Source organism: Gymnoscopelus microlampas (genome assembly GCF_963454915.1).
Source record: "Gymnoscopelus microlampas genome assembly, chromosome: 9".
NCBI lineage: Eukaryota > Metazoa > Chordata > Actinopteri > Myctophiformes > Myctophidae > Gymnoscopelus > Gymnoscopelus microlampas.
The window spans coordinates 27,238,170-27,265,789 of NC_139946.1; the positions used below are offsets into that span (position 1 = coordinate 27,238,170).

Below are 27,620 nucleotides of genomic sequence, written 5' to 3' on the forward strand. Positions count from 1 at the left end.
ACAATTATTTGAAAGCTTAGTTTTTGTAGATTTTGATTATTATTACAAAACACACAATATCCACTTAAGCCATCTGAAAATAGCTCAACAGTGTGTTGTATTGCGATCTTGTAGATCTGCTATTTTCAAAAGATTGTTATACATTTGAAAACTTGTGAAATGGGACATTCCGCACATTCTGTACTTTCTACTTTTGGTACTTTAAGTACATTTTGATGCCAATACTTTTGTTCTTTTTCTCAAGTAAATTTGGAATACCAGACCTTTACTTGTAACAGAGTATTTCTACCCCCCCCCCCCCCCCCCCACAACAATAATGGTACATTCCTGCTGTATCTGTAGCGGAAGAAGACACGGTACAGAAGGTTTGCTGTGGAATGTTACTATTTAACCATCAGTAATAATAATATCTACATCACCTGCTGCGACCGACGATGCACGGTTATAACGTGCCATTTGACTGTTAATTTGCTGTGACATAAAGCAAGGTACGATTGACGCTCGTCTTTACTGTGTAGCTATCGTTTGCCACCCGTTCGATTGATCGCGTGTACCGTTATGCCATCTTGATAACGAGTTGGCACTGTGGCAGGTGAACTGTGATGGTTGATGAACAACAGAAACACACACAGCTAATGTACGCCACAGTCATGCATCCAGACGTTTAAGATGGTTGTTGGCTTGATGTGAGAGCTTTAAGAGCCTATTATGTTAGCCCTGATACATGACTGTCATAGCATGACAGTCATGGATTAACTTCAACCTAGTGTTTGCACGTTCTCCATTTACGGCCCGTACATCTACATACACGTTCATATTTCAAATATAAAGTGCTTACCCCATGGCCACGGATGTTACAATTATGTACGGTTCCTCAGAAGTACCTGTATCCTCCGTATTATTCAATAAAAAGCATTTTAATCCGATTGGTGGCCATTTTCGCCATATGCTTTCAACTACGCGACCTTAGCGGTTGGGAGGTGTATTGCACTCTGATACATCATAACTATGAGAAAATGGCCACCGATCGGATTAGAATGCTTTTTATTGAACAATACGGAAGATACGGGTACTTCTGAGGGCCCGAGCAGAATTTTAACATCCGTAGCCATGGGGTATGTATTTATATTTTAAATTTGAACGTTTATGTAGATGTACGAGCCAAAAAGGGTGAAAATGCAAACACCAGGTTGAAGTTAATCCAGATATGACAGTCATGTTTCAGGGCTAATATTATGTGTAACTGTAGCCTCTGTGGTTACATGATGCCCCCGAATGTGGTTGACACACTGCTGCAGGTCACCATGATAAACAATTAATGACAGTCAGTGTTATCACTGCTGCGTTTCACAAAGTGGCCATGGTGTGACCATAAAGTGGTCTAGAGACTATCTGTCATTTCTATCAGTCTGTTTTATTCATGTTGTCTTGTTGCCTTGGACTAAGACTGTCAGAGATGTATTCTGATCTATTCTGATATTTGTGTATATCAGAGGTACACCAAATGTCAGAATCAATCAAATATATCTCTGACAGCCTGGGTCCAAGGCTAGTTGTCTTGACGAGGCTTGTATGTTTGTTTTCATTCTCACTAGACATTCCACGACCTCCTAAAAGAGACCTCGGCAATTTCTCTCATCCTTCATCCAAGTGGCTGTTCAATGCCTAATACTCCAGAAGGTCAAGGAACACACATATCTAGGCAGGCTGACCAGGCCGGGCCGCAAAGACCAACCGACCGAGAAGATGAACAACGCAGCCTGTTGAGCTCCTTGGCTCGGGACAATGCCAGGCTGAGGCGGGCTTCAAGTGCCGAGCTCCAGCTCCCGTGGACCTGCCCTGTCACACACTCCCGAGAGAAGTTCTACACTGTTTGTTCTGATTACGCACTTCTCAACCAGGCCCCTTCAGTCTACCGTCCTGCTAGCGCACCCAGTGCACACCAGTCTAGTCGGCAGGATGAGGAACCATCCTTTGTGAAGCCCCAAACCTCTACTGACTTCACCCAAGGCCAGCCTGGAGGCGGCGACGTTGCTTTGGACGGGGACTGTGACATGGAAGAGGTGTCCTCGAGCAACACAAAACCTATTCTAGCCTGGGAGATCGACACAACAGACTTTGAAACTGTGCTTACTAGAAAAATAAGAACAAGTAAGCCGAAATTATGCTTTAAAGACATGTAGCAGGGTTTGTCAGTTAGGATTTTGTGTTTTTGTTTGGTATGTGATAAGATATTTTTGAATGTTGCAGGTCTGCAGGAGATGGCTGCCTTTATTTATTTATTTTAAATGTGTCAAGAATTTGTCAAACCATTTGCTAACAACACCTCTCAGTTATATAATTCCGTCAGTGATGTCAGCTGTGCAGCATCTTGGTAAGAGCTCAGGGGATAATTACTGCCGTGAATGTTTTATGAACGCCTTATCTCCGCTTTGTACGAGCGCATTCAGTTTCAGGTCTTGGCTTTGTGAAACAGTGTTTGCTTTTAGCTGCTCTTTAGCCGGTGATTTTCATTGATCTTGTCTAATAACAATGATCGTCTGCAATAGTAATTACGAACAACGGCTAACTAAAATGATCCTGTCTGAAGGCAATATGAAGAAATTCAGCTCTAAGAAGATGAAGTCCGACAGATCCAGCCGCAATCTGCAAGACGTTCCGTCTCATGCCTCGCTGGAAGACATCAAAGAGCGGAAGGTCCTAGATCTCAGGAGATGGTAATGTGCTCACTGTCTTGACCTCTGTGAGAAGCATGCTACTCAATTTAAGCTTAATTTTTACTTCATAGTAAAAAAATATCGTTTGCCAACAATAACAGATTTTAAAGCTTTAAAAAAAAGCTTGACAATTGGTTATTTTCTGCAAGCGACACCATCGTGTGTTGGAGTTAGTAAGGCATATACCTCAAATATGTCATAGTGAGACATCATAAGCCCCATTTGTGGTGACAAACCGCTTTCTTCTAGTACAAACCAGAGAAGTAAACTGTAACTGGAAAACAGGCAGGGGGACTGTCTTTACAGACGAGGGCAATGTTTGTTGGAACTTAGACACCGAAACATACTTTATGTTATACCAAACCACAGTGTACACCCTTATTCCAAAGAAACCAAGCCCCTGTTATTCTTCCTGTTCTAGCTCATTCTATATACAGTCATGTTTTAAATGTCAGCAGTGAGCACAGATAAGGGGGTGATATACTCTTCTCTTATTTCTGGCTGTGGAAGACGGCTCTGAATGCTCACAATGTCCAAGCTGTTCTGCGGCAGAGGTATACTATTTCAAAGCTCAGATTGAATCTCCCTTTTCAGTTATTTTTTCTTTTTGGATGGTTTTCTGTTTCAGGTACTGCATCAGCCGGCCCCAGTACAAGACGTCTTGCGGTATTTCCTCATTGGTGTCTTGTTGGAACTTCTTGTACAGCACAGTAGGAGCAGGGAGGTGTGTGTGCATGTCAAATCATTTTGTGAATATAGGAACATTTAAAGTGAACTCAAATATTTACCCAAAAGTAGTCTGTGAGAGATGGCATCATTGTTGTCTAAGGGCAGATATTTACTGCTTTTGCTGACCAGGACAGCTGTGGCACAGCTGTAGCGTTAAGGTCTGATCTAACCTGGACTTTATCAGATGACACTTAGGTCAAAGGGTTGGGTTTGTAACTCTCATTGTTATTTCTTACTGTGGATATAATTTTAAACATATTGTCATGTTTTGGTTTGCATATTCTCCAGCCTGCCACCCATCTCTCAGGAAGAGGCACTGCAGATTCTGGGGTTCCCACCTCCCTTCGAAGAGATCAAGTTTGGCCCATTCACCGGCAATGCCACCCTCATGCGGTAATTGCAAATTCTTTCCAGTGTCCACAGTCTACATGATCATTTACATGACCACGACACCGTAGATACCACAATAACATATGGCATATTGTTCACAGATGGTTCAGGCAGATTAATGACCATTTTAGGGTCCGTGGATGCTCCTACTTTCTGTACAAACCACACGGGAAACACAAGACGGCAGGAGAGACGGGTGAGTTAAGCTGTGGTCACAACACAACAGCTTATGTTCTTTTGAAAGTGACAAAACAGTCGACTGAGTCTCTCAACACACCTTTTTAGCTGAAGGAGCGTTATCGAAGCTGACACATGGGCTGAAGGATGAAACTATGGCCTACATTTACCACTGCCAGAATCACTACTTCTGTCCTGTAGGCTTTGAGGCCACGCCACTCAAAGCTGCTAAGGCTTATAGGTAGGATTGTGTAGATCAGCGTTTCCCAACCTGTGGGCCAGGGCCCACTGGTAGGCTGTGAGGATAATGCAAGTGGGCTCCCAAATAATTGGCAAAATAATAATACTTTATTGATAACATACATAACATTAATATTTATAATACTTTTTAAAACCGTGAAAAATAGTTTTCATAGTGATACCAATTAATAGGAACTTAAAAGTATACTATGTTAGTTCTCTTGATCCAAGCTGGAACACAATAGATTGATTGATCATTAAAATAAACATGCTGTGAAAATGCCAGCCCACCCATCTGGCTGCTGTGTTAAGTGGTCAGATGGGTGGGCTTGGAACGCTTTCAAATGAGCCCTGGTCCAGGAAAAGGCTGGGAACTACTGGTGTTGATTCTTATAATTATCAGTGCTTTCTGTGAGATTATGATATTCCCACTGGTCTCATTGTATGCAGCTGGATTCAAAGACTTTAAAAGATGATGAACCATTCTGTTTTGTGCACAGGGGGCCTCTGCCAACAAATGAAACAGAGCACTGGATTCTTATTGGTGAACCCAGCAGGAAACACCCAGCTATTCACTGTAAAAAGTAAGGCTTTTCCAGACGCAGCAGAATTTCGTTGTGATTGTTGAGCTCTTTTTCACATATTTTTCTTTTTCAGATGGTTGGATATTGTGACTGATCTCAACACGCAAAATCCAGAATTCCTGGATATCCGTCATACGGAGAGAGGAATTCAGTGTCGCAAAACCAAAAAGGTTCTTGTGAATAAATGTTTTATTTTTTGTGTGTGTGTCTTGTGTCTTGTCTTAACCACTATTTTGTTTGTGTGTGTCTTGTCTTAACCACTTAAACAATATACTTTGTTGACCAGAGTCCCCCAGTGGTCTATACTAGGCCCCCTCCTTTTCCCCTCTACACCAAATCCAAACTGAATAACCAATCTACAATCTCACAACACATTGCGTTAGCTTGTAGATCGGCTATTTTCACCAACGTTTGCCTCAGAATATGGACGGTAGGGTTCAATTGGTTGTCAACATAATCATACATTCTTGTGTGCTGAATCTGACTAATTTTGAGATATTGTACACATGTTCTGACAACTAACCTTACTAATGAATCATCACATCCTCACAGGTAGGTGGCAACCTTCACTGCATCATGGCCTTCCAGCGGGTGAACTGGCAGAAGCTTGGTCCCTGGGCTCTCAATTTGGAGAACCTGCGCCACGACTTGCACCACGCCGGTGCGGAGCGAGCCCACGAGGGCACGGGTGAGAGTGACGAGGAAAAGGCCTCGTCCAAGCGCGTGGCCTGCTTGGGACGCTCCCAAAGCATGGGGGGCCAGAAGGACACTGCCTGGAAGCGTCTGTCCAACACCACAGAGTACAGACAGAGGAGCTCCCCTGAGAGCGACCTTGAAGAAGACCTCACAGACTGAGATAACTAACTTCTGTCTGCCGGTGTATGTATAAGTATGTAAACCAAAATAAGAGCTATTAGGTGGTGTTACATGTTACCACCACACCACAAATGTATATGTTCAGATTATTCCAATCACATACATTTCCCTGGGTTTAATCAGGAGTATATTCACAGCTGTTAGTTTGAAGTCACTATAGCGATGCTTTAATGTGTACATGTTTATCATTTTAAGATAGGGAAACAACTGTCGACATTGATACATTTAAACATGTTTAAGGACAATGACAGTTCATAAATCATTTGTACAGGCATGCCGGTTGTGTTTTGACAATTTGGCTGACAGTGACTAGTGCAGTTGAGTGCTAATATGTACTGTAGTTGTGAAAGCGGCAGACTTATGTTACGCTCTGTGAAACCTAAGGCTAATAGAAGGCCTACCCCTCTGTCTATGGTGAAACTGGGAATCCCTACCAAAAATGAAGTTTGCGGATATTCAAACAAAGTGTGTGAACCACAGAAAAGGTAGGACCGCATGTTTTTCATTCCATGTGTATAGAGCCACAATTTGTTCTATTTCCATTGGAGCCCCTGTGGTGCCATCTGTCTTTTATGACCCTAACACTGCTGTATGTCAATGTGTATTTGGTGAATGTGATGTATTGGGAGTTTTTATTTATTTTATATTAAATTATTTAAAAAATAAAACTGCTGAATGTGCAATCAACATCTTCAGAACATTTAGTTTCTCTTCCTAGGTCATTGTTTATTGCAGAAATGATGACAAGGACCAGTTTTGGTTCGTGGTTCTTTATTGAGACAAGGAACAGATTTCTCACTTCCTAATCCTTACATTACCTTTAAGGCATTAAGTCTGCTTTACAAGTGAGCAAAGAAAAGAATATGACAGGAAATAGGTACAATTTTTTTTTACAGTATGTAGTGTACTGTAGTGAATAGTTTTGTACTGTATGACCAACAGAACAATATTATATATTATATATTTATTTTTATGATGTATTTATTCACAGTCCAAACATTCTAACAGCTCAATTGTTAAACATTCAATTCCCAATGCACCTTTTCCCCCTTTTGAGCTGCCCAACAGACAACGAGAAAACGCAAAACAAAACATGCTGCAAGTATACAGTACTGAGCAGTGGGGCTGAGGTTGGGGACAAGGCCACAATTAGCACAAACTAAGTGCCCAATATCATCATAAATAATAAAAAAAAGAGAATAATATGAATAACAATAAGTAACAAGAAGAGGAGTCAACTACTGTAAAGTAATGATGTTTACTACTAACCTACACAGGTATAGGTATAGATGCAAAATAATCCATGTGGGGTTGTTAATTTAGCCAAGGTGAAACAGTGGGAGGGATAGAAGACTTCCAACGTATTGTAATACATTTATTTGCTGCTAGAAAAACTAGGTCAATGTATTGCTATTGGTGTATGTTCCAACCATCCCCCTTGCAAGTGCCAAAAAGGCATATGCGAGGGGAATGGGGAACAGAGACCCTCAAGCAAGATGAGACAGCATTTACACTGAGTGCCAAAATGATGAAACAACACTGAATTGCAATTTCTCTAGTTCAGTCACACCAATGATGATTGAGGTAAATGGCTTCCAGTCACACCAATGATGATTGAGGTAAATGGCTTCCTAATAGGTGTTGTCGTAACTTGGCTATGTCAGCTGGACCAATGAAACAGCAGCCCCCTGTCGATGAAATAAGATAAATAAGATTCTAGTGAGTAAAAGGGACAACAGATAAATAAGATGCTACTGAGTAAAAGAGACAACAGATAAATAAGATGCTACTGAGTAAAAGCGACAACAGACCAAGTTTTTATGGCCAATTTATACTTTGTCGTATGCCAGTGTAACAATCAGGGATCAGAGTACATGAAGATAACTTCACCTCACCTATCAATGCTGCGCCTTGCTTCATCCATTCACTGCTTAGTACTTCAATTACTAATGCATCCTGTGATGGCGTCCATGACCTGTGTATGAAGAAACGATGCACATGCCAACATTTAAAGAAACATCACAAGCCAGTGACAATATTCAATTGCACATAAAACTGTTAAATAAGTGTGATGTTAGAAAGATGGATAGATATGCATGTGGCATCAATCTTGAAACTTTAAAGTACCTCTCAGTACCCTCCTTTTCAATAATCATTTCACTCCATCAGCACTTGTGTTGATGCAGTGTGGTATAGATATTTTGTGCGAAATACTTTAAAAAGTAATGATATATTGTATCTATAATTTTATGCCTCACATCTTTTTCAGATAAACACATCAAGCTGGGATCTGGTGTAGAGCAATTTCACATCTCACGTCCAACCATTTCAAGGAAATAATGAACCCATTTAGACCTGAGGCCAATCTTAAAAACGCCTTCTGAATCCGCCTTCTGAAAGTTTTCAAAAAAACTTCTAAACTTTAAAAAAAATCTAAAATGACACAGATGCTTTCCCGGTTTACAAAGATATAATAACGTATAGGCTTTCCCGGTCTTAATGGTTTAACCCATTTTGGGCGGGAACCCCTACTTGTAACTATAGGACGGGAACCCCTTTTGGGGTTCCTGCTATGTACAGTATATAGCAACATACATTGTTTTGTAATTTTTTATACATATTTGAAGTTTTTCAGAAAAAAGGTGTTTTTAGAATCGGCCTGTAGGGTGGGTGGGGGTTATACTGTATATGGTGACATGACATCATCAAACTCACTTGCTCTGTGCATCCCATTCTTCGCCGCTGTTGGGGTAGACCACCCAGAAGAGGTCTGGACTGAGAACGGACTTGGCAGAGTCTAGAAGTGGCTTCACTAGAGTTGGTGAACAGCAGTTGACCCCGACTGCAATCAGCTGTTTTGACCTATTGGCAATCTGGACCGCCTCTGCAAAAAGGCTTCCATCTGATATATGAGTCCCATCCTGGAAAGGTTTGTCATATAAATAAATTAATCATTTCTACTGAAATTATTTTACTTAATGTTGCTTTATAATTAGAATCATTACATTACAGTCATTTAGCAGACACTTTTATCCAAAGCGACTTACAATAAGTGCATTCAACATAGGTAGGCAAGGAAACTACTAATCACCAGAAGTTTTAAGTGCATTCTCTTCTAAAACAAGCAACTAAGAGTATACCTAGCGCTAAGGTAAAAGTGAAATATGATCCCGAGATTTGTTTTAATGCCCCTACATTTAACATATGGGAGCAATATTTACCCTCCCCTAAAGTGCCTTATAGGTACTAGACTAAATATACTGTATGTCTCACTAACCACAAGTCACCTGCAGGCACTGTTAGACAGTGATTACCTTACAAGAGAAGGAGAGCCAGGCTTTAGAATTAGGGAATTCTCTGAGCAGCTCCACCAATGCCTCTGCCTCTTTTATACTTGGAATTGTCTCCATAGCAATGAGGTCGGCTCCTGCTGCGACTAAACAGCTGATCTGCGGCCGATGCCAGGCTTTCAGCTCCTGGGGAACAGACGGCAGACGTTTGATGATATAGATAGATTATGAACACTTACTGAATGCATCCTCCAACTGTGCATTAAATACCCAGGGCTATTCACCACTGACACTAATATACTGTAACCATAAAAGCAGAGGTCTGATGAGCTGGCCTAATGACAGTAATTATGGTAAGCGTACTTGAAAAGACATATTTTGTGGTAAATATTCTTCTGCTGAGGGCCATTCATGTGAGCCCTTCACCCTGCATTACGGTTAAAAATAAGAAAATGCTGTATTTGAAATGGGAGTGCCACTCACCTCAATGCTCATATCTTTTGCATAAACTCCTGTATACTCAGAGCCATCATGCAAAAATGCCCCATATGATCCAACAGAGCCTGCCACCATAGGATCCCTTCGATCTTATAGAATCAACAAGTGAAAAGACACCTTATCACTTATCAGCTATTGACAGTATGTCAACATGTTAAAATCCTCTATTACAATATGAATATACTGCCAACAGGATAAAGGCATATTTCTATAGCGCCTTTATACAAAGTGTTTTACAATGTGTGGTATCTATGCAAGGAACCACCTTGCTCATCGAGAGCAGTTAGGGGTTCAGTGTCTTGGGGACACTTCAACACGCAGACAGGAGGAGCTGGGGGTCGAACCAGGAACATTCCAGTTCCCAAACGGTCGCTCTACTTCCTACGCAACTGCCGCCTCAGTGGATGGTTACCTGTTGGATGGTGATCAGATACAAATTGTTTCACTGCATCTTTGGCCAGATGAACTCCAGACATCAGCAACTTGCTGGCTAAGTCTGAGGTCATGTCCATGTGCTTGATGAATCCCTCGATGGTGGCCTGGTATGTGTTTGTTGTAATGACATCAGCACCGTGGAGGAGAAATCTACAGAAATAAAATTCAAAATATGAAATGGTGGATAAACCAGGCCAGCTTACATGTGTCAGTGAGGGTTCATCGCCATTTGAAATGTCTTAAATTTGGTTTATGTATGATTGATTAATTAACACCTATCAGTGTGCAGGCCTACCTTAAATGAGCATCTCTTATAGCCTGTGGATTGGTGTGCAAAAACCTAGCACTCCATAATGGGTCCCCCTGTGTGTGACACACACACACACACACACACACACACACACACACACACACACACACACACACACACACACACACACACACACACACACACACACACACACACACACACACACACACACACACACACACACACACACACACACACACACACGTGTGATGATGTGATGATGATGATGCTCAATGGTCATATGAACAGGTGGGGTTGGTAAATGAGGCTTTAGCCTGATTTATACTTTGTCGTACAAGCTCACAGCACGTCATGATCCGACACATTGTGAGCTTGCAGATCGGCTATTTTCACGACAGATTATAATTTAAGATTTTGTTACTGGATGAGATAAACTGCCAGGCACTCTGTCAGACAGATATGGGCTCTGGCTCTAGTTGCTGAAGTGTAAGCACGTCAGAAACAGATGGTGAAATCATCCTCAATATTGAAGAGGCATTTAATGTTGAGCCACTAAGCAATGCAAAAATGATAATGATAGCAGTGCTTATTGTCTCCGCCAGGCCGAAAGGCATGGCGTTGTCTCCGCCAGGCCGAAAGGCATGGCGAGAGAGTATGTTTTACCCCTTGTCCGTCCGTCCGTCCGTGTGTCCGTCCTTCGATCTGTCTGTGTACAGCTAATCTCCGGCACCGTTGGCTTGCTCGCAGCCAAACTGTGCACACACATTCCCTGGATACCAGAGCAGAACCTCTGCCCCAAATTTTTCACAGGGGCCTGTTATAGCGCCACCAGGAGGCCGATTTGTGCAAAACACATTTTTTGACAGTACTCCTACAGATTTTGTCCCAAAATCCCGCAAATCGGTACACAGTATCTCTATTGTCATTAAACGAAACGGGTCTTTCAGATTTCTAATATTCCATCCTGATTGGCCAAAAATGTCTTCCAAAGTTTGCAGGAGTGCTCCGTTTTGAACAAAATGCCTCAAATCATGAACACAGCATGCAATTTCCGTGAAATTTTGCACGCACATTCCCATTAGGCCGAGGAAGAACTACCATTTGAAAATATTCAAATCAGCCTCATGGTGGCGCTATAACAGGCCGATTCGTGTTTTTACCTATAATTGCACCGATCTGTGTAAAACTTTGTATGCACACTCCCTATAGGTCAAGGAAAAACCTTTGCCCTGCATTTTTCACATCTGCGTTTTATAGCGCCACCAGGAGGCCGACTTATGTAAAACACATTTTTTTATACTACTCCTTCCAATTTTATCCAAATTTCACGCAAATCGGTACACATGATCTCTATAGTCATGTGATCACGATGGATGTGTTTGATTTTTTATATTCCATACTGATTGGCTAAGATTGACATCTAAAGTTTGCATTATTGGCTTGTTTTGAACACAATTCCGCAAATCATGAACGCACCGTCCAATTGCGCTCAAACTTTGCACGCACATTCACACTATGTTGAGGAACAAATGCCACCCTTTTAACATTGGCCTGTTATAGCGCCACCAACAGGTCTAATTTAGCGAAACACATGTTTTTAACAAAATGCCTCAAATCATGAATGCAGTCAGTCTGATTGTCGTGCAAGGCCTAAGAAGAAATGGCACCCTTTTCACGTTGGCCTATTATAGCGCCACCAGGAGGCCACAATAGCCTACCTGACCTGGCGGAGACCTGTGCTCCGAGGAGCACTTTTTCTAGTTTGTTTGTTTGTCTGTGTGTGTAAGTCTGTCACTCGCTTTAGCACCAGAGGGTGCTAAAGCGGCTCAACTGCACACCTCTCGATTGCCATGTATAGTAAGCTTTTCTAACAAATGATTGTGAGATTTGAACATTTTAGAGCAGGAAATGTCATACATGTGTATGTCATCATGTATTACGAAAGGCAATGACAGAAATGGAATTAGCTATGGCTATTAACGTAAACCCTGATTTAACCCTTATCAATTAGGCAGGTATTCCTAGTGAATACTTGCCTAATTCATCAGGGTTAAATCAGGGTTTATTTTATTGCCCTGTAATGACGCTCCACTGCATCGCAGAGGAAAATATAGTAGTTTTACTCCACTACAATTATATGAAAACTTTAGTTACTAATTACTTTGTAGATTTTGATTACCATTACAAAACACACTAACCACTTCAGCCCTATGTATATTAGGGCTAGCACAATGAATACTTTTACATTTGGTACTTTAAGTATATTTTGATGCCAATACTTTCGTACTTTACTCAAGTACATTTTGAATACGGGACTTCTACTTGTAACAGAGTATATCTACATTTCCGTATTGATACTTTTACTTAAGTAAAACATGTGAGTACATTTTCTATCGCTTTACATGATGTCATGCAGAGAGTCAGCCAATGTATAACGCCCATATTGGTGACCTATCACCGCCAGTGACTCTAGGGTTCGCTGTTGCTCCATTTCGGCAAATGTGTTGTCGGACAAAAGGACCTACAGTACATCCTACATTTCACACGAAGCCATTCCAGCATTTCTAACCAACCTTACAGTTTCACTTCATTCAAGAATCAAGATCACTTACGTTATAACCAGTGGTGGAAAGTAACTAAGTACATTTACTTAAATACTGGACTTAAGTACAATTTTGATGTACTTTTACTTTACTGGAGTACTTCCAACTTTTACTCCACTATATATCTCAGAGTCAAATATTGTACTTTTTATTTTGGATATGTACATTTGTGATTTTTCCTTTTGTAAGTCCACACAAGTGTGTGTTTGATTTGTTGTAATCAACGACCGAAAATAAACCATTGAATTAATTCATTCAATACTTTTCAAGTACAGTTTGGACTTTTAATTGTAACAGAGTATTTCTACATTGTGATGTTGGTACTTTTACTTAAGTACAAAATGTGAGTACTTCTTCCACCACTGGTAACAAACATTGCAAATCATCGACCACCATTGACCGGACGAGTCACACAATTCGGTAGGCCACCACTTTCGGCGTAACAATTTCAACAGCCGTCACGATGACTTGCAGTTGCATCATGTGTAAAGTAAAGCTCGTTGTTGGTCTTGTCATTAAAGCATGTTAAGGTAATGTAACGCTCACGTTACCTCCAGTTTGAGACCCTGCGCTTCAAGCTCTGTTGCAAGACCACCATCCAAGATCAGAGGACCCCCCTTCCTGTCAAATGGTACAGACATGGTCACTTAGTCAAAGACCAAGCGATTATGAAGTGTAAATGTTCCGCTTTCCTGAGTTCTGAGCTAACTGTATATATATCTAAGGTTGTTCAGCCCATAAGGGAAATAAATAAACAGACACGTGACCATTGTTGTTATACCGGGTTGCATTCTGGGTCTGCTTCGTTCAAGTAAGATCACTTGGAAATGTAGGTATCTGCAACAACATCATTATTGCCTGGGATTGAAAGCAGGTTGAAGGTGGTAAAATAATTATGAAGTCCTAATTTTAATGTTTCACATTTACATATTTGATGAAAAGTGTTGTTTTTCTTATTAAAAACACATATTACTCATGATGAATTCACAATGTTCCATTCCACATAGACGCCAAATTTGATCAAATTGTTGAATAAACCGCTTTGTATTTGTGATAGAAAATAAACCTGACGTGTCTCTGTCATAGCACTATGCCAGGTCTCTCTGTAGTATACAGGCTGTGCATTTAGTTAGAGATAGAAAACTGGTTTATAGAATGCTACCAAGTTGTATGCGCAAGAACCATAGAGTTATAAGGGAAGAACTCCCATTCCAGATAGTCGGAAACGCACCATCGTTGCCATAGTGACACTAGGTTAGCTAGTAGCTAGGTTGCAAAAAACATTGGTGCCATCAAGTTATCGAGCGTCAGCTTATTCTCCATAAATGGTAAGTTTGAAGATGACTTCAGGCATTCCTTTCAGTGCACATGTTATATTAATGTTTAACCGTTACAAAGCAACGCTTGCTGTTACTGAAACCTATGGAACAGAATGACGTCTGCTAATAATAATAGAGCTAACGTTAGCCCAGATAGCTAATCATTCATTGATAATCATCGACACATTCTTAAAGTATAAGCGTTTGTCACACCAGACGCCAACTAACGAATGAGTGTTTAGCTGTTATTGATCTTGGTTACTATCTTGGTTACTCGTTTTGTGTCCTTTTTTGCTAAGAAATAAGCTGATCAACGTGTTGCGTAGACAGTTTGTAAGAACGTAACATACAAAACAACAACTAATTACATTAGTCCCGATGTATAAGACGTCAGATTGTTATCAGCATAGGCTACTTTTAACATTGTTTCATGTGGTTAGAAATGATGAGCTAGACATGGGATACTGAATAATAATGGTCAGTGGTGGTGTGTAAAGTAACTAAGTACATTTACTCAAGTACGTAAGTACATGTTGAGGTATTTTTTACTTTACTGGAGTATTTCCAATGTTCTGTACTTTTACTTCTACTCAACTACATCTCAGAGGCAAACATTGTGATTTTGATCTAATTAGATCAAAATCACAAATCGATTAAATAATCGCTGAGTAAATAATCAATAGTTGCAGGCAGCTCTACAACCATTAACTTTAATGCATGGGTCTAAAGGATGTTATCTCGTTTCATGTTATCAGCTGGGCAGTGCCATGACATGACATAAGAAACTGAAACATCTTTGTTTTGTAGCTGTATGTGCATGTGGGGATTTATTTTATGTAATAAGGGTAGTAACGTAATAGTACACATAAAATACACAAAAGCACATAGTAAAGTACTGTAGAATCAAGTGAACATTCACAGAAAAAAAAACCTTTTGGGAAAAGATATTGAGTTGATCATTAGTCTAATATTGTAACAAGACTTACAGTGGGAACCAAGCTTGTGTTTTAGTTTATTATTAACCTGTGATTATCTATCTAGTCTTACTTGAACAGTGCATGCCTTTGTTTAGAGCTCGCTCATTCTGTCAATATTACCAGCAATGTAAAGTAACTACATGTACTGTCTCAAGTATTGTACTTTTTTGGGGGTATTTTTAGAGGAAAATATTGTACTTTTTACTCCACTACAATTATATTAAAACTTTAGTTACTAGTTCATTTGTAGATTTTTATTATTACAAAACACACTAACCACTTAAGCCGTATATATATATATATATTTCAGCCATTTGAAAATAGCCGATCTACAAGCTTGCGATGTGACGCATTGTGAGCTTGTTGATCGGCTTTTGATTTTCAAAAGAGTTTTTATACATTTTTGAACTTGTGAAATGGGACATTCTTGCACAATTAGTACTTTTACTTTTGGTTAAGTATATTTTGATGCCGATACTTTTGTTCTTTTACTCAAGTACAATTTTAATACGGGACTTCTACTAGTAACAGAGTATATCTATATTGCAGTACGAGTACGTATATATAATGATACTTTAACTAAAACATGTGACTACTTCTTCCATCACTGAATATCACACACAGGCGGAACGCTATGCTTTTCTTGCTGAGTGGTTTGACCCCAGTGCATCTCTCTTGCGTCGTTACCAACTGCTGTACTACCCCAAAGATGGCTCAGTGGAAATGGTAAGTATCATGAAACCCTATGAAGCTAATATGATGTGCGGTTGATTAGAATGACCACTGCAAAGTTCTTGTGATATCACATTCCATCACAAGGGGTCAGTTGTATATTAAGGTATATGGACCATTGAACTACTGTAATAGTCAAGTTTATTTGCGTAGCCCTTAATCACAGTTACAGTGTCAAAGGGCTTTACAGGCTTACATTTTTACAAAGGAAACAAAACAATACCCCCTGTCCATAAAGCCCTGGCCTGACACACAAAAGCCGTTTCTTGGCGGCGAAAAGCTGCCATTGAGCGTCTGTAGTTGTTGCGGTGTGTGTCCCATGCCGTTGGTGGTCGTTGGCCGGTACCAATGGCCTGTCACCCGACTGTGAATGTTGAATCGGCGGCAGACGCCGTCACTAAGGGAAATCTCTCTTTTTGGCTGTTCAGTGTGAGCAAATCAAAGCTGCATGAGAAGAGAAACAGAAGTGAGCAGCAAGCCAGTGACGGGTAAAAAGAGGGTACACAGAAAATGCTTAGTTATGGGGCCAGGCTTCCAGCATGGACCCATATTGTTATTGGCATTATTCCGTTTCTTCTTCTTCTTCTGCCGTTTTTGCCAGTTCTGGCTGAACCGTGCAGTCGCTTTTTATGAAACTCGGCCATATGGTAGATGGTCATGAAAAACGATCAAAAAATAAATCTCACAATCTTTCGTCAAAAGGTGGCGCTATAGCACTCAGTTGAAAATGACAACTTTGAACAGGTACAACTCATGCCCTGTTTCACCTACAGCCATGAAACTTCGATGCACACATGCGTCTCCTCATGCTGAACAACTTTCACACTCTGACTTTTGACCTCTGACCTTTAGATCTCCCACCATTTTGAATTATATGAAAAACAGTTAAAACCTATCTCCTCCTGGGATTTTTGAGTAATCTGCACGAAACTTTTTACACATGAACTTTGGACCTATACCAAAAAACGTTTGCAAAATATCTTCCATAAGTGAAAAAATGAAGCTTTAATGAGCCAATGAATATTGCAGTTTTATGACAATTATTCATCTGCCCCTAACACATACATGCAGACTTACCATTCTTTGAAACTTTGCAGAAATGTAAAGGGCCATTCCAAATATCACTGAAACCAATCTTACTCCAATTGGTCAAACGGGGGCGCTATAGCAATTTTTTGAAAATTGAAACTTTAAACAGGCAAAAGTCATGCCTCGTTTGGCCGACAGCCATTAGACCTGCTTACACATGTGCCTTGACTAATGAGGAACACATCTATCACGTTGACCAGTAAGCACCGCCCTTAGATTGTCCGCAATCTTGAGCAGTTTGAAAAACACTTAAACCCAGGATTTTTCAGCTATTTGCGTGAAACTGTATGATCTGTGTGATCTCCTTTTTCACAGGTTCTTGTCTGTTGGTGGCTTCTCGCTTAAATGTGTGCCCCACAACCTGAAGGTCACCAGTTCAAGCCTCACTTGGTGCAGACTTCATCTAAGTTGCATTTCACACAACATGAATACACATATCAATGAATACATCTGCAATTGTTAAAGATAACATGAAATACTTAATTGAGTGTTTTTTACATACAGCTGATCTACAATCTCACAACCTTTCAGATAGCAATGAGAGTATGTTTTTTCAATGTATAACATACTTCATTGTGAAAATAGCCGATGTACAATCTGACAACTTTTAATGGTTTGTGAGCTTGTAGATCGGCTACTTTCACTAGTTTTGGTTCTGATGAGATGTACAATTTCTTCAATGGTAAATGGTTTGTGAACGAGTGATCTTAGTGTTAGTGAAACAGGGGCTTGGGTCATGACAGAAGGCAAGAGTTTGTGATCCTCAACAGACAATATCAGCCTGGACAAAGCTATAGCACTATAGGTAGTGTTGCAGCTACCTAAGAGTGCCTCACGACCACAAAGTTGCTGGTTCAAGCCTCACTTGATGCACACTCATTTAAGTTGAATTGCAAAAAACATGACTCAATCTATTCCGTTTCCATGGCTCTCTCTCTCTCTCTTCAATCTATTCCGTTTCCATGTCTTTCTCTTCAATCTATTCCGTTTCCATGTCTCTCTCTCTGTCTCTTCGATCTATTCCGTTTCTATCTTCAATCTATTCCGTCTCTCTCTCTCTCTCTCTCTCTCTCTCTCTCTCTCTCTCTCTCTCTCTCTCTCTCTCTCTCTCTCTCTCTCTCTCTCTCTCTCTCTCTCTCACTCTGAGGGTCGGCCATAGCTGAGTGGTTAGTGAGCCCGCCTAGGGAGCCAGAGGCTCTGGTTGCCCCAGGTACGATTCCAGGCGAGGTCAGCAAATGTGTCGATGACATGAAATTTGTCCCTGAGCAAGACTCTTAACCCCTAATTGCTCACAGGCCCTCATTGGAAACAAGACCGCAAGGACTTTCATGAACTGACCTGTTAAAGGAATTATCATTTCTCTTTCTCTCTCCTGGCCCCATATTATCGCTGCTTGCAGCTATATTTTGTTTTTGTTTTCCCAATATAGTGGTGCAGTGAATAACCCCATCCAAGCATAAAACTGATTGATAACATTAAAGAACCAGCCAATCTGCAATTCAATTGTGGATAAACTCATACAGTAGCCTTAGCCTACTATCAGCGACAGGTTTTAATTTAATGCTTAATAAGCTGTAATGTTAGTTCTGAAACAACTCATACATAACTGTATAGTCTATGGCTTTGCATACGTCCTGATCTATATTTACCAGCATAATAAGGGTCAAAGTAAAACAAATGAAACTAGTAAAAGTGCCCCTCGGAGCACAAGTCTCCGCCAGGGCAGGTAGGTTATTGTGGGCCAGCAATGTTTGTTATTCAGTCATTATAGAGGTGAGTGGAATCTGTAGAAGTTGATGGATTCATGTTGATGCCAATCAGGATGAAATATGAAAAATTAGTTGATTAAGTTAATTACTTGATCACATGACTATAGACATAATGTGTACCGATTTGCGTGATGTTTGGACAAAATGTGTAGGAGTAATATTTGAAAAAATAGTGTCGCAAAAACCGGCCTCCTGGTGGCGCTATAATAGGCCTGCCTATCTGCCTTTCACGGCAATCACACGCTGCGTCCATGATTTGAGGCATTTTGTTCAAAACGGACCAGAACGTTTATTTGTCACTCACACAGATTCAAGCAGTGAAATGTTAGTGTGGCGTGTTGTGCTAAAAAGGGGGGAGCGTTGAAAGAATTATGTGATATTTCCATCCACAACATTCAAAGTGCATTCAGTCATCTGAGCATCCGTCGTTACCATCAATGTTGGTCTGACGGCACCCAACACCCAGCTGGATTGTATTGATTTTAATTTAATTTGTTAACTATTAACTACTAACTATAATGTTATTATTATTCACGTATTGACCAGACATTTATCAAAATATGGCCCATTAATATTACCAGTAGTCATGACAGTTCTCCCCAAGGTCACAAGTCCATTCTTTGTGTTCTGGTATTGAGGCCCTTGTCATCTCTGTTATAGAGCTTGGCTCTGCTAGATGTGCTGTGATACAGACTGTTGCCATCTCCTGGTATGGATGGAGAGTTATTTCCTCTTACATACACGTATAAGTCGGCCATAAGCTGACTGTCAGCTGCAGTCTTTGCAGTGTGCTCCAGCCCAACTTTGACCGGAAACACGAGGCGACGCAAAGTGATCTGTGATCTGTTAAGAAGTTGCGGTTAAGCCTGATTTATACTTAATTCCGCGCCTGTGTCTCGCACCCAAAAAAGCTGATCTGAATTTTGTCAGTGCAAGACAAAATGCAAAGTATATATCAGGTTTTAGTTTTACTACAAAAGTGTATTATTATCAGTACCTTTACTACTGCAGCTTTTAGCCTGCTGAAGAAAAGTGCAGTGCTCTATACAGTAGCTGATAAATGGATAGAATTATTACATGCGTCATTAATCTGATATAAATGTATTTCCACATCCTCGGATCTATGCAGTATATAGATCAAAGGCCTAAAGGGCTTATACAAGGCCTCTACCTATGTATAACAACATTAAAAACATTAATGGAACATGATTTGTAAACAACAAAATAAGAATATATAGAGTTTACAAATAACATGATTGCAGTATAAAAATATAATCTACAACATAATTGAAATACCTGATTATACCTGATTATCCATGACAATATTACTGATAATAATTAGCCAACATAGTCTGCATATCTGCATTTTACTGGGTGTCAAATCCATATTGCAAACAAGCAAACAGGAAATAGACAAAAAATAGAAGAAGTGCTCCTCGGAGCACAGGTCTCCGCCAGGTCAGGTAGGTTATTGTGGGGCAGCAGTGTTTGGACAAAATTTGTAGGAGTAATATAAAAGAAGTGTTGCAAAAATTGGCCTCCTGGTGGTGCTACAATAGGGCAATGATAAAGCGCAAAGTTTCACCGCAATCGGACGCTGCGTTCATGATTTGTGGCATTTTGTTCAAAACGGGCCACTCCTGCAAACTTTAGATGTCAATGTTAGCCAATCAGGATGGAATAAGAAACATTAAACAGATCCATCTTGATCACATGACTATAGAGATCTTGTGTACCGATTTGCGTGAAATATGGATACATTCTGAAGGCTTAATATCAAAAAATGTGTTTTACATAAGTCGGCCTCCTGGTGGCGCTATGAAAGGCAAATATGAAAAATGCATGACATATGTTTTTCCTTGGCCTCTAGGTAGTGTGCGTGCAAAGTTTACCGCAGATCGGTGCAGTTATAGTTAAAAACGCAAATCGGCCTTTTATAGCACCACCATGAGGCTGATTTGAAAAATTTCAAGTGGCATTTCTTCCTCGGCCTAGTGGGAATGTGCGTGTGAAATCTCACGGAAATCGTATGCTGTGTTCATGATTTGAGGCATTTTGTTGAAAATGGACCAATCCTGCCAACCTTAGCCAATCAGGATGGAATATGGAAAATTGGACAGATCCGTGTTGATCACATGACTATTAGAGATACTGTGTACTTTTTTGTACTGTGTACGTTTGGATAAAATCTGTAGGAGTACGGTCAAAAAATGTGCTTTGCAAAAAGCGGCCTCCTGGTGGCGCTATAACAGGCCCATGTGAAAAATCTGGGGCAGAGGTTCTGCTCTGCATCCAGGGAGTGTGTGTGCACAGTTTCGCTGCGATCAAGCCAGTCCGGACACACGGACACACAGACACACGGACGGACGGACGGATGGACAGGGGGTAAAACATACTCTCGCCATGCCTTTCGGCCTGGCGGAGACAATAAACCAAACAAAAAAGTTATCAGGGAATGTGTGATAACGGATGTGACATTATGTGACCTGTTCAATCAGAACATCCTTCAATGTGTTCTTATATAAATTAAGCGAAGAAAGTTGTATACCTTTTTTTTTATTGTTGTATTTAAGGGAGAATTGACCATGACTAGTACGGTAAAAGGGTATTTGAGAATTTGTTTGAAAGTAATTGGAGTGGAGTTGGGGTTATGATTAAACTTATAAAAAATGCATATATTTCACTTTGTTTTGAGCTTTCAGTCTTATCAGACCTTCATCAGAGCATACACATATGCTGAAATCTCTCTTATCATTTTAGATTCAGCACTTCAGGTTATAGCTTCTGAATGTAGTCTTACTAGGGATGTGCCTGTTTGATTCACAGTTCGATGTGAAAAACCAGCGGATCTTTTTGAGAAGGACCAAATATGATGACATACGGCAGGAGGATCTGTTTGTTGGGAATCGGGTGAATGTGTTCTCACGGCAGCTCAGTCTGATTGGATATGGAGACCAATATACAACGAACAAACTCGGCAGCAAAAAAGAAAGGTATGATTCTGTTGGTTGTGGAAATCCACATACACTGTGAAATCCTTAGTGTTATTTAACTTATGAGTGTAAAGATGTAACCAAAATGCATCTGTAAGAACGAAACTGTAAAATAAATGAAAACTGAGGATTTTTTTTGTGTAATCCTTTCAAATTACATGCCCTAGTATATATTTAACAGTGACAAATCTAATCCCCTTTCCGACATTACTTAGTGATGATTGTTTTTCATACAGTATCAGTGTTAAAATTCCTGCAGCATTTGGGTTCAAATAATTGCGTTCTAGTTTTATCTCATCTCTATTTCTACTCTTCTATGTGTCTCTCTAAATCTTTCCCCATGGAGTAATTAGTTTGTTGTTTGTAACTTGGGGTAACGTCCCTTCAGTTAATATAATTTGAAATCTCATTTTAGTTTTCATTTCAGAGGTTATACAAATGCTAATGATCTGAGGGTTGTATGAGCATTGTCTGGTAATCATGTAATATTTGTCAACTAAAAGTTAGCAGTAAGATAAGAAAGATGAGACCTTTATTGATCCCACGAACAAAATTCACCAAAGGCAGTGATCAGCTGCAACCCCCAAGTTTCATGTCCTTCCTGGGATTCAAACCCACTTAACCCAGGTATTCTGTCTTAATCCCCGGAGCCAGTGATTTGTGGTGTCTGATCACTGATGAGTCAAATAGAACACTGTAGCTCCACAGGCCTCTGCCATGAATAACAAGCACCTCTGTCTGTCTGCAGCCTGCTTACACTCAACAATGATAAATCCCTTCACACACAGTGTCACAGGTTTTCATCAGTTTTAGTTTTCTTTTTCTTCCGTTGTATATGTTCTCATCTCCTCTGCCTATAATTTCTCCCCCCAGAACTTTCGCTATGATCAAACCGGATGCAGTTGCCAAGATGGGACACATCCTCGAGATGATATATGCCGCTAACTTGATCGTGACCAAAGCCAAAATGGTCAGGCTGACTGGGTAAGCCTTGTTGGTGTGCGTGTGTGTGCGCCCGTGCGTGTTTGTAATTGAGTCCCTCCCTGGCCAACAATTCCCTGTCACTGTCACTACCAGACAAAATATATCAGACTGAATTGTATGTCCAGGAGAGGGAGGTATTTCAAGGCTGCCCGGTGCCAGAGCTCTCCCATTTGCAGGCAGACAGTGCAGCTTTCTCATGTCGGGAACATATGGCATGCCAATGGGCAGAAGGTGCTGGCATTTCACTAATTACCTGCAGTTTGGTCTTCAATCAGAAGAGCAAATGCGAGGAACAAGAGCATCCTGCCATGAGATGATATTATCTCCATTCCTGTTACAGCTGGACCCAGTCAACAAACACGTATGACCGGGGTCCCGCACAGGTCTGTACCTGGTCCCGTCCTTTTTTCTCTCTATACCTATCTCTTTGCCAAAAATAGCAGATGTTGTGACATGTTGTGAGGTTGTAGATCTACTATTTTCGCTGAATGTCCGCCTAGTGTGACCCTAAGGTTCATGTGGTTTATCATAATCATGTTACGATCACGTTAAATTGGATATTAACAATAGCACACAGAAGCCCTCACCTAAGAATTATCTATAGGATGAAATGAGAAGATGTAAATAAGATTTACAACCCACCGTTAATCCCTTAGTGTTGTTTTATCCATTTGTAGAAGAATCGGAATCAAAAAGATCAACTTTATTGTCACATCACAGGTTTACAGGCGTAAATGTTATTTCCATAAAAAAGAAAGGGAAGAATAAGAAGGCTAGGGGAAAGAGTATCAATCAATAAGAAACAAACTAATTATCTAAATATTAACACATAGTACCCAAGGTCAGACATAAGGTGCGGTAAGTACCTGAGGTAAAGATTGTGTACAAATGTATGCATTTGTAGTGTCTCAGAGTTAAATGAACGCTGAGGATTTTACTGTGCACCCACCTCCGCACACACACACACACAGGCACATTTCATTGTCATGTTACTGTAGCACAGATGCCCATCGTACTTCCACTTTTCTTGACAATGAAGATAAATAAATTTGAGCAAAATGTAAAAAAGCAGATCCGATTACCAGTATAATTGAGTTTTTACGTTTCTTCCGGTGGCAGCGGGGGCAGACAATACCTTTTCTTCTTTGTGGGCCATCACATCAATTATGCATGGGATGTGGATTTGCCACAGGGGAGATGATTAATAGCAAACAACGGTGATAACATAAAAGATAATGTGTCCTCTGTCCTATCCTGGTCAGGTGTTGATGTAGCGGCTAGTGCCATTGTTATTGGGTTGCAGATAGGAGACTGAGGTACAAGCACACCTTTCCAGTGTATTTATTTCATGCAAAAATACTCATGCGACCAGGTGCAATGCAAGCAGGAGAAAAGGGCTGCAGTGTAAGGTCTTTACACACCAGGAGCGTGGCGAATAAACAATCCGAAAATGCATGTATATTTCACATCAGAGTATTCATATAGTTGATGCCTTTATTTGGGGTGAAGAATCAGCCTTGTTTTGATAAAGAATCACACTACTTTATCGCAGCGTAATCTTTGTGTTCTGTGTGGATGTTTTCATATATATTTTCGGGAAAATGTATCGCACACACAAAAAAGACACTCATAGGGCTGTTAGGATGTGGTGGTTGTTCCCTGTGCATGTTTACTTTGTCATTAACATTATTAGAGCATCAACGGAGGTCACGCACACCCACATGACATTTAAAGGCAAGTGCTGAACTTCAAATGACAAACATCTAAGAAAAAACACACACTGTAGCGACTTTATTTTGGTACCACCTGAGTGGGCTGAGCGACTGTGAAGACAGTGCCCTGCCTTGGACATGAAAACAAAACGCCTCATGAGAGCAATAAGGCTGCATAATGCACGCTAAATTTGCTGTCCACCACACAGAATTGAGGAGAGGGAATACCTTCAGGGACCAGACATTCATGGCATTCATGGAAAAATCACGGATGATTTTCTCTCGTGGATGCCAGACTGTCTGCATGTCTACACTGTCATGTCTTTCAAACGCTCTCAGCCCCCTTTTGCAGAGACAGACTACTGGCTTGACAGGTGCAATCCATCAAGAGAAATTCAGCTGATTTATGACGCCTGGAAACATTTATGGTTGTGGTTCAGAAGTGCATAGAATCAATCAGTTGATAATAACATGATTTTTAAGGCAACTCTTTAGACATAATTACAAATCAGAATCAGTCTAAAGATGTAATAGATTCCGAACTGCCTGAGGCAGGATACAGTAGTATACACACACACACACACACACACACACACACACACACACACACACACACACACACACACACACACACACACACACACACACACACACACACACACACACACACACACACAGAGATGCACAAAGACACCTGAGGCAAAGAACCCTTCTGTCTTTTCCCCAAACCACTATGCACATTTATGTTCTTCTAGGGGCATCTGGGTGGCACAGGGGGGAAGTTCTGCCCACCACCGTGGAGACTGGGGTTAGAATCACACTTGACCGTGTTCACGTGTGGGGAGCTGGGCAGGGAGGGTGATCTCTGTCGCTGCACTAGTGACTCCTATGGGTTGGTCGGGGCGCCTGTTCAGCAAGGAAGAGTGTGTTCCTCCACATGCGCTATGCCTGAAAAAAAGTGACTGGTGATGTCCCGTATCGGAGGAGATAAGTGGTTGCCTGCAGCCGTCTCCAAGACCAGCCAGAAGGGGTCAGCAGTGACAGGGACACAATACATGGGGGGAAAACATGGGAATTGTCATAATGACGAAATTGGGAGAAAAGATAAATATTAAAAATAAAATGTTCCTGTAGAAGGTTACTTAGACTTGAATAGACTAGTGAAGTTACACATGAAAATAATTTACACCAGCTGAAAGAATCTACAGCTAATTAGTATCTCTTGTTCACCTTTCTAGCAATTAACACCTGCAATTAAAATTTTGTGAAAACCAATTATCGCAGTGCTTTGTGCGTTGGCTTGTTGGTACAAACGACGCATAGAATCGCCATCTGTACATCCCTCCCACATTCGTGGGGCTATTCCTTAGAGTTAACATTGAATATCTGATCTGACTTGGACACTCATTAACCCCACGTTTATGGTTTCCCTTACAGGGGGCAAGCAGCAGACTTTTATATGGAACACCAGTCAAAGCCTTTCTTCAAGTGAGTTCCTGTGTGAATGATTTACCAGGCAGGAGCTGGTGGGAGCTAGCAGAGGAGGTTTCATCATTAGCGTAACCTCTGACAGTCCTCCCAGTGACATTGCCCTGACATTTGACCAGATGTGACATAGTAGCTGAAACAGCGTGTGTGCACGTGCGTGCATGAGTGTGTGCGTGTGTGTGAGTTGCATCTGAATCAAAAGGTTATTCACCGGGTGATGAATTTTGCAGTAACCTTGTGCAGCATGTGTCCTCGGGCCCGGTGGTTGCCATGGAACTCATGGGCGAGGAGGCCATATCAGTCTGGAGGAGGCTGCTGGGACCAACCGAATCCTCTACCGCTCGGGGGGAGGCTCAGGAGAGCATCCGTGCCCATTTCGGAGCAGATGGTGTCCAAAACGCGGCACACGGCTCTGACTCAGTCACTGCAGCAGCGAGAGTGAGACATGCTAGCATGTTATATTAATGTCTGATTTATACTTGGACGCGCATCATGTCATGCACCGGAAATAGCAGATGTTGATTTCCTTTTTTCGGTGCATGACATTTGGCATGGAGAGAAGTACAAATCACACAACACATGACTTTCTTCTGCACAGCTCACATTTACAATGAGTTATATGATATATATGAATTCACTCTTATTGTTTTTGTTTTGTTTTTCTAGGAACTTGAGTTTTTCTTTCCATCCACTACGGGTCACGGTCTCTCAAATACAGCCAACTTTACAGACTGCACGTGCTGCATCATCAAACCACATGCCATATCAGAAGGTAGGTAACATATTCTTAGACTTCTCTTCAAAACTATGGATTATAATTAATATGTTAAATCTCCTCACAAACACCAGCCCATGGTCAATGTGCTGGTAATATGGACAAGAGCTGGGTGGACAAAAATCTATTATCAACACAATAATGTTGTAGTGTGACGTTGACGATCCGTTGTGAGCTTGTAGATGGGTTATTTTCACTATTTTTGAAAAACGTTTGAAAGTATAAAATAGATAGAAAAAGACAACATGTATGTATCACAATATGACGATCCCTGACGATATCTAGTCATATCACAATATTGAATTTATTGATATATTGCCCAGCCCTCCCCCCACACACACGTTGAGTAACTACTCCAATATATGCGTACGTACAAGTCTCACAAGCCAGATAGTTGTTGTATAAGAACGTCTGCTCAGCCGTAGCTCTTACATAACAGCCTGCACCCCCTTCCTCTCGATGCCTGTTAATGAGTTTGCGTCACACAAAGCCACTGCATTGTAAACCAACCTTGCTTTTGGATTTTTCCAAATCCCTGCTCTGATCCCCGTGCACGGTGTGCATGCCATCCGGGCTCTGACCTGTGAAATGTTCTGTTATCCGGACAAAGCTGGAGGAGACTCTCCAAGCGGTGACTGTGGAGGGACCCAGTTAATTCCAGCAGCTCTGACTTCAGTTTCAACTCAGCAGACTCGACAGAGCTCCCCTAAAGTTGTCAAGGATTCTAGGTAGAGAGAATCCCCTTCATTTCATCTGGTGTTTTTGTAGTTCATTTGGTTCTGGATGGGTCTCTCCTCTCCTCTACCTAGTAGGTTTTGGGTGACACTGGTGCATGTCTTTGTCAGGCTTGTGGCTGCTGTGGTGTGTTCGCCTGTGGAAAAGGCATCCGATCTGCACTCTGTTTACTTTTGAGTCTCCATGGATGCGTCTGTTTTTCATGCACTCTCTCTCTCTCTCTCTCGCTTAAAAAAG

The 27,620-nt window shown here is 41.0% G+C and overlaps 3 protein-coding genes and 1 long non-coding RNA gene across 7 annotated transcripts in view; 2 read left to right on the plus strand and 2 right to left on the minus strand.

Moving 5' to 3' along the window:
• Positions 1-342: 342 nt before the first annotated feature.
• Positions 343-6,363, plus strand: LOC311051331 (basic immunoglobulin-like variable motif-containing protein). The gene is made up of 10 exons (XM_084065888.1): positions 343-488; positions 1,596-2,151; positions 2,591-2,717; positions 3,346-3,441; positions 3,735-3,839; positions 3,938-4,032; positions 4,122-4,254; positions 4,754-4,837; positions 4,911-5,007; positions 5,390-6,363. Exons 2-10 carry the CDS (start codon positions 1,662-1,664, stop codon positions 5,690-5,692), a joined length of 1,530 nt encoding a protein of 509 aa, XP_083922014.1. The 5' UTR covers positions 343-488; positions 1,596-1,661; the 3' UTR covers positions 5,693-6,363.
• A 927-nt stretch (positions 6,364-7,290) lies between these two features.
• LOC311051336 (uncharacterized protein) lies at positions 7,291-13,574 on the minus strand. The gene is made up of 8 exons (XM_084065898.1): positions 13,362-13,574; positions 10,232-10,299; positions 9,914-10,086; positions 9,487-9,590; positions 9,028-9,189; positions 8,429-8,634; positions 7,609-7,688; positions 7,291-7,401 (listed from the first exon to the last, which is right to left on the minus strand). Exons 1-8 carry the CDS (start codon positions 13,449-13,451, stop codon positions 7,313-7,315), a joined length of 972 nt encoding a protein of 323 aa, XP_083922024.1. The 5' UTR covers positions 13,452-13,574; the 3' UTR covers positions 7,291-7,312.
• Positions 13,317-27,620, plus strand: part of nme7 (NME/NM23 family member 7) — a 32,144-nt gene continuing 17,840 nt past the window's right edge. For 2 of the 4 annotated variants that reach the window (XM_084065893.1, XM_084065895.1), the window contains exons 1-7: positions 14,006-14,138; positions 15,731-15,832; positions 21,523-21,689; positions 22,563-22,673; positions 25,823-25,873; positions 26,104-26,311; positions 26,540-26,645. In XM_084065893.1, the coding sequence (XP_083922019.1) occupies positions 14,136-14,138; positions 15,731-15,832; positions 21,523-21,689; positions 22,563-22,673; positions 25,823-25,873; positions 26,104-26,311; positions 26,540-26,645 (748 nt within the window). In that variant the 5' untranslated portion in view covers positions 14,006-14,135. Of the gene's footprint in view, positions 13,442-13,593; positions 13,640-14,005; positions 14,139-15,730; positions 15,833-21,522; positions 21,690-22,562; positions 22,674-25,822; positions 25,874-26,103; positions 26,312-26,539; positions 26,646-27,620 lie in introns of those variants that run through there. The other 2 variants (XM_084065894.1, XM_084065896.1) reach the window with 2 other exon arrangements.
• LOC311051341 lies at positions 23,356-27,524 on the minus strand. The gene is made up of 3 exons (XR_014601405.1): positions 27,159-27,524; positions 26,085-26,297; positions 23,356-25,384 (listed from the first exon to the last, which is right to left on the minus strand). It is a non-coding gene; the product is annotated as an uncharacterized lncRNA (long non-coding RNA).

What these genes read in the sequence shown, in the direction of transcription:
- LOC311051336 (XM_084065898.1), bottom strand. Translation starts at nt 13,451, where the DNA reads ATGTCTGTACCATTTGACAGGAAGGGGGGTCCTCTGATCTTGGATGGT. An exon ending in CAAAAGATATGAGCATTGAG is followed by an intron (nt 9,190 to 9,486) that starts GTGAGTGGCACT and finishes TCTGTTCCCCAG; the next exon opens with GAGCTGAAAGCCTGGCATCG. An exon ending in GCAAGGCGCAGCATTGATAG is followed by an intron (nt 7,402 to 7,608) that starts GTGAGGTGAAGT and finishes TTTCATCGACAG; the next exon opens with GGGGCTGCTGTTTCATTGGT.
- LOC311051331 (XM_084065888.1), top strand. Translation starts at nt 1,662, where the DNA reads ATGCCTAATACTCCAGAAGGTCAAGGAACACACATATCTAGGCAGGCT. An exon ending in CAAGACGGCAGGAGAGACGG is followed by an intron (nt 4,033 to 4,121) that starts GTGAGTTAAGCT and finishes ACACCTTTTTAG; the next exon opens with CTGAAGGAGCGTTATCGAAG. An exon ending in AAAGCTGCTAAGGCTTATAG is followed by an intron (nt 4,255 to 4,753) that starts GTAGGATTGTGT and finishes TTTTGTGCACAG; the next exon opens with GGGGCCTCTGCCAACAAATG.